The 15,953-nt window shown below is 42.7% G+C and overlaps 2 protein-coding genes across 2 annotated transcripts in view; both read left to right on the top strand.

The window, feature by feature from the left end:
* myo18b (myosin XVIIIB) overlaps window positions 1–9,055 on the top strand; it is a 56,368-nt gene extending 47,313 nt beyond the window's left edge. The window contains exons 35-39 of the mRNA XM_079659985.1: window positions 3,685–3,818; window positions 3,912–3,953; window positions 5,728–5,898; window positions 6,355–7,348; window positions 8,894–9,055. Coding sequence (XP_079516111.1) covers window positions 3,685–3,818; window positions 3,912–3,953; window positions 5,728–5,898; window positions 6,355–7,327 — 1,320 coding nt within the window. The 3' untranslated portion in view covers window positions 7,328–7,348; window positions 8,894–9,055. The remainder of the gene's footprint in view (window positions 1–3,684; window positions 3,819–3,911; window positions 3,954–5,727; window positions 5,899–6,354; window positions 7,349–8,893) is intronic.
* Window positions 9,056–13,113: 4,058 nt separating this feature from the next.
* LOC307024931 (tripartite motif-containing protein 16-like) lies at window positions 13,114–15,953 on the top strand. Its single transcript, XM_079659440.1, has one exon. The coding sequence runs from the start codon at window positions 13,199–13,201 to the stop codon at window positions 15,098–15,100; it is 1,902 nt and encodes a 633-aa protein (XP_079515566.1). The 5' UTR covers window positions 13,114–13,198; the 3' UTR covers window positions 15,101–15,953.

The raw sequence follows: 15,953 nt of genomic DNA, 5'->3' as shown, positions 1-15,953 counted from the left end.
TGTGTGTGTGTGTGTGTGTGTGTGTGTGTGTGTGTGTGTGTGTGTGTGTGTGTGTGTGTGTGTGTGTGTGTGTGTGTGTGTGTGTGTGTGTGCATTAAAGAGCGCACACACTTCCTCCAGGCTGTGAGGGAACAACGTCTCCTCTGTTCAAAAACAACAGCTGCTGCGTTATCTGCAACATTACCAAACATCACTTTCACTTCTGCACAGGTTTGATCAGAGACACGGGCTGTCTGCACACGTTGCTCACTTTAATACCTTCAAAACGTCTTCTCTGAGACGCTGAGGTGTTTGAAGAGCTCATTGCAGTAATCATGTTTAAGTTCAAAAGGATTTGGTCAGAAAATAGACTGTAAAGATCCACTCTGTAAATGAGCTGATGCACGCCGAGATTCAAACACATACATGTACCTTTAATAAATCTGATATGACCTTCTTTCAATGCCAACTTTGGTATCATTAAGGTATAATGTATAATTAATAGACAATCAGCACATTCAATTAAATATATGTGAACTCTAAGAAGGCTTTAACTGTATCCTTTGAGCCTCATATTGATGATTTGTTTGTATTATTTGGAGCTATTTTAGGTCTTATTTCTATTGTTAATAAAAAGAATAATAGTAATATTAATTTAAAAAGAAAGGACTCCATTATATCCAAAAAATACCAAATAGAAAGAAGCATTTAATAAATGTTCTGCTGGTTGCCCTCAGAGTTTCCTCCTCAGAGCAGATTTACCCGTGACCTCTGAGCAAACGAGAAGGAGCCTCAACAATTATTCAGTTATTAGCACAAAGACACACACACACACACACACACACACACACACACACACACACACACACACACACACACACACACACAGCCTGCTGCATGAATAGACATATTCATACACACATGTTCACACACTCCTCCTCCCACCTCTTAACGTCATATCTCGCTCATCCTGCTTTCTCTCTCTGACTGTGATTAATCCTCATTGTGTCTTCAAGGTTATGGACACACACACACACACACACATACTTGGTTATGTGTCTCTATGACAACCGCTGCACCCACACCCGTCTCCTCAAAGCCAACAAGCCAATAACTTTGAAAGCCTAGATGCCGTGTGTGTGTGTGTGTGTGTGTGTGTGTGTGTGTGTGTGTGTGTGTGTGTGTGTGTGTGTGTGTGTGTGTGTGTGTGTGTGTGTGTGTGTGTGTGTGTGTGTGTGTGTGTGTGTGTGTGTGTGTGTGATGTAGTGTGTGTGTGTGTGTGTGTGTGTGTGTGTGGGTGTGTGTGTGTGTGTGTGTGTGTGTGTGTGTGTGTGTGTGTGTGTGTGTGTGTGTGTGTGTGTGTGTGTGTGTGTGTGTGTGTGTGTGTGATGTAGTGTGTGTGTGTGTGTGTGTGTGTGTGTGTGTGTGTGTGTGTGTGTGTGTGTGTGTGTGTGTGTGTGTGTGTGTGTGTGTGTGTGTGTGTGTGTGTGTGTGTGTGTGTGTGTGTGTGTGTGTGTGGACATGCCATTGGACTCGGTGTTTGACTGATGAGGTAATATAGGGTGGAGGAAGGTAATTGCTGAGGCAGATTGGGCCGCAGGGTCTTTACAGGTTGTCGGGGGAATGAAAACACACATCTGGCCTCATGAAGGTGAGCGTGTCAACAAACATCCTTTAAAGGAACAACGAGTGTGTAGGTTACAGTTAGTAAACACACAATTAAAAGGTTACACAGGGATTAAAGAGGACATGTTCTGCTGATGTTCAGGTGTATATCAGTATGTAGTGTCTCTACTTTAAAGAGTCCTCTCCTGCTGATGTTCAGGTGTATATCAGTATGTAGTGTCTCTACTTTAAAGAGTCCTCTCCTGCTGATGTTCAGGTGTATATCAGTATGTAGTGTCTCTACTTTAAAGAGTCCTCCCCTGCTGATGTTCAGGTGTATATCAGTATGTAGTGTCTCTACTTTAAAGAGTCCTCTCCTGCTGATGTTCAGGTGTATATCAGTATGTAGTGTCTCTACTTTAAAGAGTCATCTCCTGTTGATGTTCAGGTGTATATCAGTATGTAGTGTCTCTACTTTAAAGAGTCCTCTCTTGCTGATGTTCAGGTGTATATCAGTATGTAGTGTCTCTACTTTAAAGAGTCCTCTCCTGCTGATGTTCAGGTGTATATCAGTATGTAGTGTCTCTACTTTAAAGAGTCCTCTCCTGCTGATGTTCAGGTGTATATCAGTATGTAGTGTCTCTACTTTAAAGAGTCCTCTCCTGCTGATGTTCAGGTGTATATCAGTATGTAGTGTCTCTACTTTAAAGAGTCCTCTCCTGCTGATGTTCAGGTGTATATCAGTATGTAGTGTCTCTGCTTTAAAGAGTCCTCTCCTGCTGATGTTCAGGTGTATATCAGTATGTAGTGTCTCTACTTTAAAGAGTCCTCTCCTGCTGATGTTCAGGTGTATATCAGTATGTAGTGTCTCTGCTTTAAAGAGTCCTCTCCTGCTGATGTTCAGGTGTATATCAGTATGTAGTGTCTCTACTTTAAAGAGTCCTCTCCTGCTGATGTTCAGGTGTATATCAGTATGTAGTGTCTCTACTTTAAAGAGTCCTCTCCTGCTGATGTTCAGGTGGATATCAGTATGTAGTGTCTCTGCTTTAAAGAGTCCTCTCCTGCTGATGTTCAGGTGTATATCAGTATGTAGTGTCTCTACTTTAAAGAGTCCTCTCCTGCTGATGTTCAGGTGTATATCAGTATGTAGTGTCTCTACTTTAAAGAGTCCTCTCCTGCTGATGTTCAGGTGTATATCAGTATGTAGTGTCTCTACTTTAAAGAGTCCTCTCCTGCTGATGTTCAGGTGTATATCAGTATGTAGTGTCTCTGCTTTAAAGAGTCCTCTCCTGCTGATGTTCAGGTGTATATCAGTATGTAGTGTCTCTACTTTAAAGAGTCCTCTCCTGCTGATGTTCAGGTGTATATCAGTATGTAGTGTCTCTGCTTTAAAGAGTCCTCTCCTGCTGATGTTCAGGTGTATATCAGTATGTAGTGTCTCTACTTTAAAGAGTCCTCTCCTGCTGATGTTCAGGTGTATATCAGTATGTAGTGTCTCTACTTTAAAGAGTCCTCTCCTGCTGATGTTCAGGTGGATATCAGTATGTAGTGTCTCTGCTTTAAAGAGTCCTCTCCTGCTGATGTTCAGGTGGATATCAGTATGTAGTGTCTCTACTTTAAAGAGTCCTCTCCTGCTGATGTTCAGGTGTATATCAGTATGTAGTGTCTCTACTTTAAAGAGTCCTCTCCTGCTGATGTGCAGGTGTATATCAGTATGTAGTGTCTCTGCTTTAAAGAGTCCTCTCCTGCTGATGTTCAGGTGTATATCAGTATGTAGTGTCTCTACTTTAAAGAGTCCTCTCCTGCTGATGCTCAGGTGTATATCAGTATGTAGTGTCTCTGCTTTAAAGAGTCCTCTCCTGCTGATGTTCAGGTGTATATCAGTATGTAGTATATCTACTTTAAAGAGTCCTCTCCTGCTGATGTTCAGGTGTATATCAGTATGTAGTGTCTCTACTTTAAAGAGTCCTCTCCTGCTGATGTTCAGGTGTATATCAGTATGTAGTGTCTCTACTTTAAAGAGTCCTCTCCTGCTGATGTTCAGGTGTATATCAGTATGTAGTGTCTCTACTTTAAAGAGTCCTCATGTGTGTTTTGCAGGAGATGCAGGTGGAGGAGCTGAGCGCCGTCAGACAGGCATTACAAGCCGACCTTGAAACATCGATCCGTCGCATCGTTGACCTTCAGGCGGCGCTGGAGGAAGTGGAGTCGAGCGACGAGAGCGACTCTGAGAGGTAACTTTACTTTAAAGTAAACATCTTCCTCCTCAAACATGATCATTTCTGTTTCTGTTTCTCACCCTGTCACCACTCTGCCCTTCACTCCAGTGTGAGAACTGCTGTGACGTCCTTGGGTCAAAAGAAAGACCTGTAAGACCCTGAAAGTGTGTGTGTGTGTGTGTGTGTGTGTGTGTGTGTGTGTGTGTGTGTGTGTGTGTGTGTGTGTGTGTGTGTGTGTGTGTGTGTGTGTGTGTGTGTGTGTGTGTGTGTGTGTGTGTGTGTGTGTGTGTGTGTGTGTGTGTGTGTGTGTGTGTGTGTGTGTGTGTCCTGGACATTGCATCAGGCCTTGAAGTGTCATCGTTTAAACGTCTCATAATGATAACGCTGAATTTTAAATTACAAAAAAGGATAATTCTGGTCTATTCTTAGTTTTGGCCATCATTTTTATCATTGATAATCAAATTAAACCCCAAAATGTTATAATTGCTTAAAGAAATGTGATGGAAAGATGGCCAAAACTACGATAATTGTACTATAATGTCCGTAATTATCCTTTAAAGGGACTCTGGTGAAAACGGCTATGTGCATGGTTACTCAGAGTCCTTGCACCACAGCATTTTACTCCAAAAATAACTTGAAAATCCATCATAAATTGATGTTTTAAAAAAAAAAATTCTAATACAAAGGCATTAGAAATGGTTAAAAATGTGAATAACAATGTGCTATAAAATATGTCGTACATGCTAATATATATAAGTGTCTTTATGCTGATACAAAAGTCAATGAATGGAGATCAATGGTTGCCTGGGTGATGAGGAAAGTAGCATTCATTGATATTAATCATACAGCATATTTCTATAATGATGGCATGAGTATTGGCACGTCTGCAGTCCTATGTGTCGCCAGCTCAGATTTGTGAGTAGATGGTTAGCATTAGCGATAGCTTCTTCAACCTGTTATTTATTCTACTAACTGGTTGGTTGTATCCTCGTGGCTTTGACATGCTTAATGGGAATACAAAGCTTCTCCTAAATGTTATTATTATTATTATTTTGGCTGTGAAATAATGCAAGAGCATGGAAAGGAGAAGACAAACTTGATGGTTCAACTGCGACTCAAACGACAGTATGGCCTCTGACAGAAAAAAAACAACACATGTTGGTTGTTCAACTATTTTTGAGATAGAATTCAGAATCCATGAAAAAAAAGTCACAATTTAGAAATTTGGAGAAAAAAATCGGAATTCTCAAAAAGAGTCCGATTTTTGGCGATTTTGAGAAAAAGCCGTAATTCACAAAAAAGTCCGATTTCTGAGATTTGGAGATACAAGTAATAATTCTGAAAGGAAAACAAGTCCGAATTTTGACATTATTAAAAAAAGTCAGAATTTTGGAAGGAAATTTATTTTTGAGATTTTTGGGGGAAAAAAGTCAGAATTCTGAAAATGTTGACTTTTCTCAAAATTCAACTGCGACTCAAACGACAGTATAGCCTCTGACAGAGAGAAAACAACACATGTTGGTTGTTTAACTATTTTTGAGTTAAAAGTCAGAATCCCTAAAAAAAAAATCACAATTTTGAAATGTAGAGAAAAAAGTCAAAATTGTGAGATTTCTGAAAAATTCTAAATTCTGACTTTTCTCAGAATCCACTCAAACTGCAGTATGGCCCTCAACACTTATTGGTCGCTGAACTACGGTTTCAAAGCCTCAAGTTTGGCCATTTGAATGTTTTTTAACCCCAGAAATGAATCGAGAGGGTGCATAAAACATGTATAGAACAACAAATAGCTTATAATTAACGTTCATGAAGTTGAAAGGAGTCGTTGAGAGTTTGTCTGCAGAGTGGAAGCGCATGCATGCGCGTTGGGAAGCAAATGTTCTGCAGGTTCTCCGTTGTGATAAAGTGTGTTTCCTCTCTGCAGCGACTCGGTCTCTAGCGTCGGGACAGAGGACGTTGGAGAGGGGATCCGTCATTGGTTAGGAGTTCCGAGAGGGGGGTCCCGTGGGGCGGGGTCTCCCAACGGCAGCAGTACCATCAGCAGCCAGGGGGGGCGCCATTCTTTGGCCGACACCATGAGCACCTACAGCTTCAGGTAAGCTTGTTCATTTTTAATTTATTAAGGGTTGTAGAGTTGCAGCAAGAAAACAATCGGTTAAGTCAGAATTCCCCAAAAAGTCATAATTTTGAGATTTTGAAAAAAAGTCATAGTTTGGGAAAAAAATGCATAATTTTGAAAAAAATGCATAATTTTGAAAAAATGCATAATTTTGAAAAAAGGCAACATTTTGAGATTTAGAAAGAATTCCGAATTTTGAGAAGAAAAAAAAGTCAGAATTGCTACATTGTGAAAGTCAACTTTGTTAGATTTTAAAAAGTCAGAATTCCGAAAAGTCCGAATTTTGAGATTTTGAAAAAAAGTGAGAAAAAAATTTAAAAATCTGATATTTCCAGAAAAAAAAACTGAATTATGAAGAAAAAAAAAGTCTGAATTTTAACATATTTGAAGAAAAAAATCAAAGTTCTGAAAACAAAGTGTTTCTCTGTGAAGGTCTTGTGAGAATCCCGATGATGATGACGGCTCTGAGTTGGGGGGCAGCAGGGCTGGAGGCAGCAGGGCTGGAGGGGGGGGCAGCAGGGCTCCGAGTCGGGCCCCCTCCTCCTCCGCCCTCTCAGAGCTGCTCGACGGCCTCCGGAGACGCAGAGCCGGCGGAGACGCAGACGACGGAGCCGGGAGCGCCGTCTCTCTTCCCGTTTATCAAACGACCGCCGCCTCCACCCTCAGACGCCGAGCCTCCGCCCTTTCCCTCGGCCCCGGTGACCTCCAGGAGCCCCGATCCAGCATCCTCAAACCCCCGTCCCCGATAATGCCTCGCTCCGTCAGCGCTCGCTCCATCAGCGACGCTCAAACACCTGGAGCTAAACTCTCTCGCTACAACTCCAGCAGTGATTCCCTCTCAGGCGTCCCGTCGCTGCCTCACCTCTCCTCTCTGGGGTCAAACCTCGCCTCCCGCCATCAACCTCCCTCTCTTTGCATCCCAGAAGAAGATCCAGATCAACCACAGCGACCCCGAGCCACCTCCATGCAGCAGCGCTCCCCTCAACCCCCGAGGAGGTGCATGCTGGGGAGTCTTTCCACCGAAGATGGGGGGGAAGCATCCCTGGGTTCAGAACCGATGGTGTTCCAGAACCGGAGGCTAATGGAGGGCCGGGAAGACGCGGCGTTAGATATTCTGCCCGCCATCCGGAGAGCGAAGTCCACCAGCAGCCTGACGGGATCTGAGCGAGGAGGACGCAGGGCTCTGAGCGTTCACTTCGGAGAGCTGCCTCCCTCCAGCCGGAGCAGGAAGGGATCTGAAACGGACTCCTCGTCATCGGGGGGGTCAGCGGGGAGTTCTCAGGACGGAGGAGGAAGAAGACGGAGGCTCGATGGTCCGCAGGGAGAGAGGCTGGAGGCCGAGGGCAGCGAGGCCGGAGACGTGGCTTCCATCATGAAGAAATACCTGAAGAAGGACACCGACTGAGAAGAGAAGAAGCGCTCTCAGGTGAGGAGACACCATTCAAAGTATTTCATTTAGTTTGCCTCATTAGATCTTTGTTGCCGTAGTGCGTACATGGTTCGCTTCATGTCACATTTTCAACTTCATGATAAATTGTCAGCCGTGTTATTGGTGCCACTTTGTCCGATACTTTGGTTTAACATCAAATACCTTTTCCCATATTCTAGTTAGCAGATGTTCAGTATGATTGCACGCTCAGACATTTGAGAGAAATACAAGACGACAACATTAATTTTATAAATCTGAATTTTTTGATTTGGGAAAAAAGTCTGACATTTTGAGATCTTGAAAAAAATGTCAACACTTTTAAAAAAAAGTCAGAGTTTGGGCATTTTGAAAAAAAGTCAGAATTCAGACAAAATGTTGACTGAGAAATCCTAAAACCTGTGACATAGGTTTCTCCTAAATGAGAGTTTGTACTCTGACTAAGAAGATACAAGTCTCTGACTCGGTGATATTTGAGTCACTGGTTAAACTCTCAGGGATTTTTTAAAGGCGCTTTCACACCGGAGTACTTTTTCCGTTTGGTTCCGATAGTTCCTGGGATTTTGCCTTCACACCAAAAAGAGAACTTAGTTCATGAGAACTTTCCCCCCCTGTTCAGTCCCTGCTAGAGAGGTGGTACTTTCCTGGGGAGAAAAAGGTCCAATTTCTGATTGGCTGGGCGAATTGCAAACCACGCCCCGTAAAACTCTGAAAGGTTTTGTGAAGCCGCCATTGTATTAGCATTATTAGCATTAGCATTAGCCCCGCGCACCAACGCAGAGAGACTAACTTATGGCAACACAAAAGAAAACATGGGAGCGGTGGAGATGAGGAGGTGTCGGCGTTCTGGAGATTTGCTCGGGAGTCCCAGCAGCTTCTACTCGGGGAACTAAGTGCTGGGAACTGAGTGCTGGGAACTAAGTGCTGGGGACTGAGTGCTGGGAACTAAGTGCTGGGGACTGAGTGCTGGGAACTAAGTGCTGGGAACTAAGTGCTGGGAACTGAGTGCTGGGAACTGAGTGCTGGGAACTAAGTGCTGGGAACTGAGTGCTGGGAACTGAGTGCTGGGAACTGAGTGCTGGGAACTAAGTGCGGGGGACTGAGTGCTGGGAACTGAGTGCTGGGAACTGAGTGCTGGGAACTGAGTGCTGGGAACTAAGTGCGGGGGACTGAGTGCTGGGAACTGAGTGCTGGGAACTGAGTGCTGGGAACTAAGTGCTGGGAACTAAGTGCTGGGAACTAAGTGCTGGGAACTAAGTGCTGGGAATTGAGTGCTGGGAACTAAGTGCTGGGAACTGAGTGCTGGGAACTGAGTGCTGGGAACTAAGTGCTGGGAACTAAGTGCTGGGAACTAAGTGCTGGGAACTGAGTGCTGGGAACTGAGTGCTGGGAACTAAGTGCTGGGAACTAAGTGCTGGGAACTAAGTGCTGGGAACTAAGTGCTGGGGACTGAGTACGGCAAAGTACTTGGTGTGAAAGCGGCTAAGGACTCACCTGCTTCTCTGATTCTCTCCTGACCTTCTTGTCTCTTTCTTCTTCTTCCAGCCTCTCTGTGTGAGAGCTCCACAGACTGAAGGCTGAACCAAAACACTTCAGAAGTCCACAAGGAGGGACTTTAACAAAGCCACCTGAAAATACATTTGCACTCAATCAACTGTATTTGCAGATAAGAAACCGTCTGTATTTGAATAAAAAAAAGAAACTAACCCTCTAAAACTTTGTGATTTTATTCCATGAACTTCCCACTTTTCACATCACCTTTTATTTGACTAGCAGAAGTACTTCTTATGAAATGCTAATTCTCTTCTTTGCAACTTTCTCTCCATATTTTTTAAGCTGTTCTATGCATCAAAAGTTATTCATTTTGATGCAGCTATCTGTTCAGTAATTCAGTATTCAGGGTTTCATTTCTACACTGAGCTTCAGTTGGTTTGCAAAAAATTCAAATCCATGTTTATATGGCGTAATTTAAATTAAATACACTGTTTTAATTAGGTTTGTTTAATTCTGAAAAGTCAGTAAAATATCGTCTCTTCCGGTTAGCATTAACATTCGGCTAATATTAAGTTTTTAAGAAAAAGTGAATTTAAGGAGAAATGACACGTGGCGTTGCACACTAAACACACTGTCTTTCACCCTCACTTATTGACACTGCAATACTTTTATTAGGGAATGTTTAAATAACCACAGACATTAGAATATTGCAAATGTAATCAGAAAACGCCAGGATGTTTCTTGGACCCGCCCCCATCTAGACCGGCCAATGGGAGAAGACTACAGTTGATAACAGGGGAATCAAGCCGAGAATCGATCTGTCTTCCGCCCAGCACCCCACGCGATCAGCTGACCTGAGGGGGGGGGGGAGCCACGCCACTCACATATTTTCATTTGTATATCATCGCATTATTTGTTTAATTAAACGCTGTTAACTTGTATAAGCTTCCTTGGACTCGTTTCAGCTAATCCTGCTCTCAGGTTTTTAACAGTTTTCAAGATATTTCCTCCAAAACACAAGAATCTACCAACTCTTCCACATTGGAAAACACCAAATGATATGCAGTGTTTGCAGTACATGTACTCAAATTAGGAGGTTAGTATGTAGGCTACCGTCATTATAGCCTTTTTGGACAACAGTTAAAACATGGCTTGGCTGATTTGGACCGTTTTGTGGTGCTTTTGGTGGATATTGAGGAAACTGAATCCATTTCTGACATTTTCAGGATCAACAATGCCAATATCTGTACTCTCTGTGGGCTGATTTTGATCTGGGTCGATTTGGAAGCTTTAGGGGACCATGGATCATTTGGATTGGACCGATTGTTTATTTATTTGAAAAAGAAATGTCCGCGGTCGAGATAATAATGTTCATCTTGTGCTCTCTATATCACGGTATGTGAAAATCAGCCGACGGAGAGTATGTCCACTTTCTGCTTAAAACTGATATTCTGTATCCTGGAAAGGTCAGAAATGGATTCAGCATCCTCATCAGCAGGGGCGGATCTACCGGCTGGATGCCTGTTTGTAAATCTCGTTTAAAAACCTACTTCTTTTCCCTGGCATTTACGGACCAGGTGACACTTGTGCTTTTACATTTGGGTTTTTATCTTCCTAGTGTTTTGTATTGTTTGTACGGAGAGTTTCTCAGTCTGTGGCTCCTGATCTGGTTTCATTGTCTCGTGTTTTACATTTGTTTCATGTCCTGTCTGTTCTTTATGTATGTGTGTTATGTTTTTATACAGTTGTTGATGTACGGCACTTTGTTCAACTCTGTTGTTTTTTAAATGTGCTATAGAAATAGAGTGGATTGGATTGGATAATGATCAACGACAATTATAGGGAAATAGAAATAAAACTGATGATATAACAAAAATACTTTATTAATATCTGTTTGACGACCAATTGACAAACAGGAGGATGTTAAAAAGTGGTAAAGTGTTGAAAATAAAACTAATAAAAGTCATAATAAACAACATTTAAGTGAAAATACAGTGAATTCAAAATTATGATTTAAAAAAATGATTAAATCTAAATAATAGAAATAAAGGAAGTAAAGTAAAAATGACCAATTATCACATTTAAAACAATGACATAGCACATTTTGGAGCTCCTCTGATACACTCCAAAGGGTTTGACAAGCAATTGATACAAATGTGATAATAAAATAGATTAAAACAATAAAAAAAGTCATTAAAAAATCAAATGAAATGGAAAATAAAGATGATAGTTATGAAGTACATAATAACCAGACCGCAATGATGTGTTTTATTTAAAATCAGATTACGTGCAGACCCTCACAGATCCTCTGTCAGAAAGCAGCATGGCCAAAACACTTCACTTAGTCTCTTTGGATCACTTGCTGTCTCCTCTGGGTTCTGGTTCTGGTTCGGGGGTGTAGAACTGGAACGTGACGCAAACAGGGACCCCGGTGAGGGCGGTGCTTGGAGGGATCTTTAGGGTGTGGGCTGCTGTGGAGAAAGGGTGAGGAAACTCTGGAGGGGGGGAGGGGGAGGCGTCCACATGTGGAAGGACGTTCAGGAGGTCAGCAGCGCTCGGAGAAACGTCCACAAACAGAGCTATGTTTGCTGGGTCTTCAGGGAGGAGAGGGAGGGGGTCTGTGGAGGTCTGAGGGTCCTCTGAGAGGAGAGGAGGGAAGGAGATGAGGAGGGGAGGAGGTGAGGAGGTGAGGAAGGGAGTGAGGAAGGAGGTTCAGTCTCCTGGATCACGTAAGGTAGGGGTGTCTCTGTGACGGGGTCCTGTGTGGGGGGGGAGTATCCTGGGATGGGGACACATCGGTGGACGTCTCCTTGGAGGAACTCACCTCGATGGACTCTAAGCAATCTGAGGTTTCTTCTTCTCCATTGAGACACATCTGTTGGAGGGTAAAAAGAAAATATTGAATTGAAGGTTTTAACCACAAATCATCATTTTGGTGTCAACTAAAGAGGACGTATAAAGTTTTCAGGTTCATATTTAGTTTGAATGCACAGAATAAGGAGTTTTTTCTATATAAAAGCCCCCCCCCCCAACACACACAATACTACTACTACTACTACTACTACTACTTCAACAACAACTACTACTAGTACTACTACTACTACTACTACTACTACTACCACTACTACTACAACTACTTCTACAACTTCAACAACTACTACTACTACTACTACTAATACTACTACCACTACTACTACTACTACTACTACTACTACTACTACTACTTCAATAACTACCACTACTACCACTACTACTACTACTACTACTACTACTACTACTACTTCAATAACTACTACTACTACTACTACTACAACTACTACTACAACTTCAACAACTACTACTACTACTACTACTACTACTACTACTTCAACTACTACTACTACTACAACTACTACTACAACTTCAACAACTACTACTACTACTACTACTACTACTACTACTGATACTACTACTACTACTTCAATAACTACCACTACTACTACTACTACTACAACTACTAATACTACTTCAACAACAACTACTACTAGTACTACTACTACTACTACTACTACTACTTCAACAACAACTACTACTAGTACTACTACTACTACTACTACTACTACTTCAATAACTACTACTACTAGTACTACTACTACTACTACTACTACTTCAATAACTACTACTACTACTACTACTACTACTACTTCAATAACTACTACTACTACTACTACTACTACTACTTCAATAACTACTACTACTACTACTACAACTTCAACAACTACTACTACTACTACTACTACTACTACTGATACTACTACTACTACTTCAATAACTACCACTACTACTACTACTACTACAACTACTAATACTACTTCAACAACAACTACTACTAGTACTACTACTACTACTACTACTACTTCAATAACTACTACTACTACTACTACTACTACAACTTCAACTACTACTACCACTACTACTACTACTACTACTACTACTACTTCAATAACTACTACTACTAGTACTACTACTACTACTACTACTACTACTTCAATAACTACTACTACTACTACTACCACTACTACTACAACTACTACTACTACTTCAACAACTTCTACTACTACTACTACTACTACTACTACCAGTACTACTACTAGTACTTACAGTAAAAAACGACTTACTGTACATTAAACTATTTAATCAATCAGCTATCTCAGGACATTGAGGCTATACTTTACAGTGGAGGAAACAAGTATTTAACCCCCTTCAGATTCTGTGATTTTACCAACTTACTTTACAACTGAAAGCTCTTTTCAAATGAAGAGCAGGTTGTAACGAGGCTCTGTAGGTCAGAGACCGAGCGCTGCTCCTTCTCCTGGAATGACTCAGAGTCTGATGAGCCCTCCCTCTTCTTCCTGCTGTCAGACACAGCCAGCTCCACTCTGTGTTTCCTGGTTCCTCCCCTTCAGATCTGAGGAGGAGGGGTGTAACCAACATGTGGGTAAAGCACAAGAGCTGATAGGCCACACTCACTGCACACACACATCCTGTTCAGATCAGCTGTCTCATAGTTTCAGCTCTCAGGAAGTGAAACTCACACACTCGCTGCTACTGAGAGGAGAGATGGCGCAGAAAGGAGTTCAGCTGGAGAGGGAAATCTTCTCTTGTTCCATCTGTCTGGATCTACTGAAGGATCCGGTCACTACTTCCTGTGGACACAGCTACTGCATGAAGTGTATTAAAGGCTTCTGGGACGGAGAGGATGAGAAGGAGATCCACAGCTGCCCTCAGTGCAGGCAGAGCTTCACACCGAGGCCTGTCCTGCTGAAGAACACCATGTTAGCAGCTTTAGTGGAGGAGCTGAAGAAGACTGGACTCCAAGCTGCTCCTGCTGATCTCTGCTATGCTGGAGCTGGAGACGTGACCTGTGATGTCTGTACTGGGAGGAAGCTGAGAGCCTGTAAGTCCTGCCTCGTGTGTCTTATATCTTACTGTGACCAACACCTCCAGCCTCATTATGAATCACCTGCCTTTGAGAAACACAAGCTGGTGGAGCCCTCCAAGAAGCTCCAGGAGAACATCTGCTCTCGTCACGACGAGGTGATGAAGCTGTTCTGCCGCACTGATCAGCAGAGTATCTGTTATATCTGCACTATGGACGAACACAAAGGACACGACACGGTGTCTGCTGCAGCAGAGAGGACTGAGAGGCAGAGAGAGCTGGAGGGGAGTCGACTAAACATCCAGCAGAGAATCCAGGACGGAGAGAAGGAGGTGAAGCTGCTTCAGCAGGAGGTGGAGGCCGTCAATGGCTCTGCTGAGAAAGCAGTGGAGGACAGTGAGAAGATGTTCACTGAGCTGATCCGTCTCATGGAGAAGAGAAGCTCTGATGTGAAGCAGCAGCTCAGATCCCAGCAGGAGAGAGAAGTGAGTCGAGTCAGAGAGCTCCAGGAGAAGCTGGAGCAGGAGATCTGTGAGCTGAAGAGGAGAGACGCTGAGCTGAAGCTGCTGTCTCACACAGAGGATCACAACCAGTTTCTGCTCAGCTACCCCTCCTCACTGCCAGCCCTCAGTGAAGCTACACACTCCTCCATCAACATCCGTCCTCTGAGATACTTTGAGGACGTGACGGAGGCCCTGTCAGCAGTCAGAGACAAACTACAGGACGTCCTGAGAGAGGAATGGACAAACGTCTCATCGACTGAAGTGGATGTTTTACTGTCAGCAGCAGAGCCCACCACCAGAGCTGGGTTCTTAACATATTCACAGGAAGTCACTCTGGATCCAAACACAGCATTCACACATCTGTTATTATCTGAGGGGAGCAGAAAAGCAACACTCATGAAACAAGAACAGTCTTATTCCAGTCACCCAGACAGATTCACTGTATGGTCTCAGGTCCTGAGTAGAGAGAGTCTGACTGGACGTTGTTACTGGGAGGTGGAGTGGAGAGGGGGAGTGTATGTAGCAGTCACATACAAGAATATCAGCAGAGCAGGGGGTGAAAGTAGATTTGGATTCAATGACAAATCTTGGTCCTTAGTTTGTGACCAAAACAGTTATTCATTTCTTTACAACAGTATCAGCACTCCCGTCTCAGGTCCTCTGTCCTCCAGACTAGGAGTGTACCTGGATCACAGAGCAGGTGTTCTGTCCTTCTACAGCGTCTCTGAAACCATGACTCTGCTCCACAGAGTCCAGACCACATTCACTCAGCCGCTACATGCTGGAGTTTGTCTTTATGATTATGGAGACACAGCTGAGTTTAGTAAACTGAAATAGCCTGAAGTCCTTGGAGGAACTCTTCTACTTCTTAAACTCACCGTGTGTCCATCAGAGCTGATTGCTCATGTCTTCACTGCAGAGATCAGCTGTCAATCAAACATGATGGGCGGGGCTTGAACATCTTCTCCTGAGTTGTTCTGTAGATGTTGGACTTTCTCCCGGCTCCTTCCTGTGTCTGTGTAGCCATGGAGGCTGTCACTGCTCAGGAGGATCCTTGTTCACCTGTAAACTTTGCTCTAAACATGTGTTGGATATTTCTTTAGATTCATGTTGTTGTTTCTCTTGTAACGCACGAGTCTTCAGAGAGAAAGCAGCTTCTTTTATTGTGCACATTTTATTCTGGTTCTAAAACAATAGAGACATTTATAATCACATGTATTATTCTGACAGATTAAATGTTATTGTTGCCCAAATTAACTAAACATGAGTTCCAGATGGTTAGAACACTTATTTCATCATCACATGTTTATTTAAAATGATATTACTTCCTGTCATGATCATAATCAATAAGTACATCATTTATTATTCTGCTGTAAATAGCTTAGAGTCTTTGCTTGGGTAATAAAATGTTATTGTTTTGCAGACTAATTGTTGTTGTTGTTGTTGTTGTTGTTGTTGTTGTTGTTGTTGTCCAAATAGAAAGTGGGTACTCTGAGGTTTTATAGAACATAACTTATCAGGATAATAATCAATAAGGATAGCATGTATGATTCTGTTTGAAATAGCTGAGATTAAACACATGGTGTGGAGAAAGAGAAACTGATCATGAACTCATTGAACAGACTTTACTGATGGGATGTGTGATCAAATTCAATGTGTGGATAATTAATAAAGGTTTGTCTTTCAAAAA

This window comes from Notothenia rossii, assembly GCF_949606895.1.
Source record: "Notothenia rossii genome assembly, chromosome: 11".
NCBI classification, from domain to species: Eukaryota; Metazoa; Chordata; class Actinopteri; order Perciformes; family Nototheniidae; genus Notothenia; species Notothenia rossii.
Note: the sequence above shows the minus strand (reverse complement) of the source record. Positions and strands in the feature narration are given on the sequence as shown.

What these genes read in the sequence shown, in the direction of transcription:
- LOC307024931 (XM_079659440.1), top strand. Translation starts at nt 13,199, where the DNA reads ATGACTCAGAGTCTGATGAGCCCTCCCTCTTCTTCCTGCTGTCAGACA.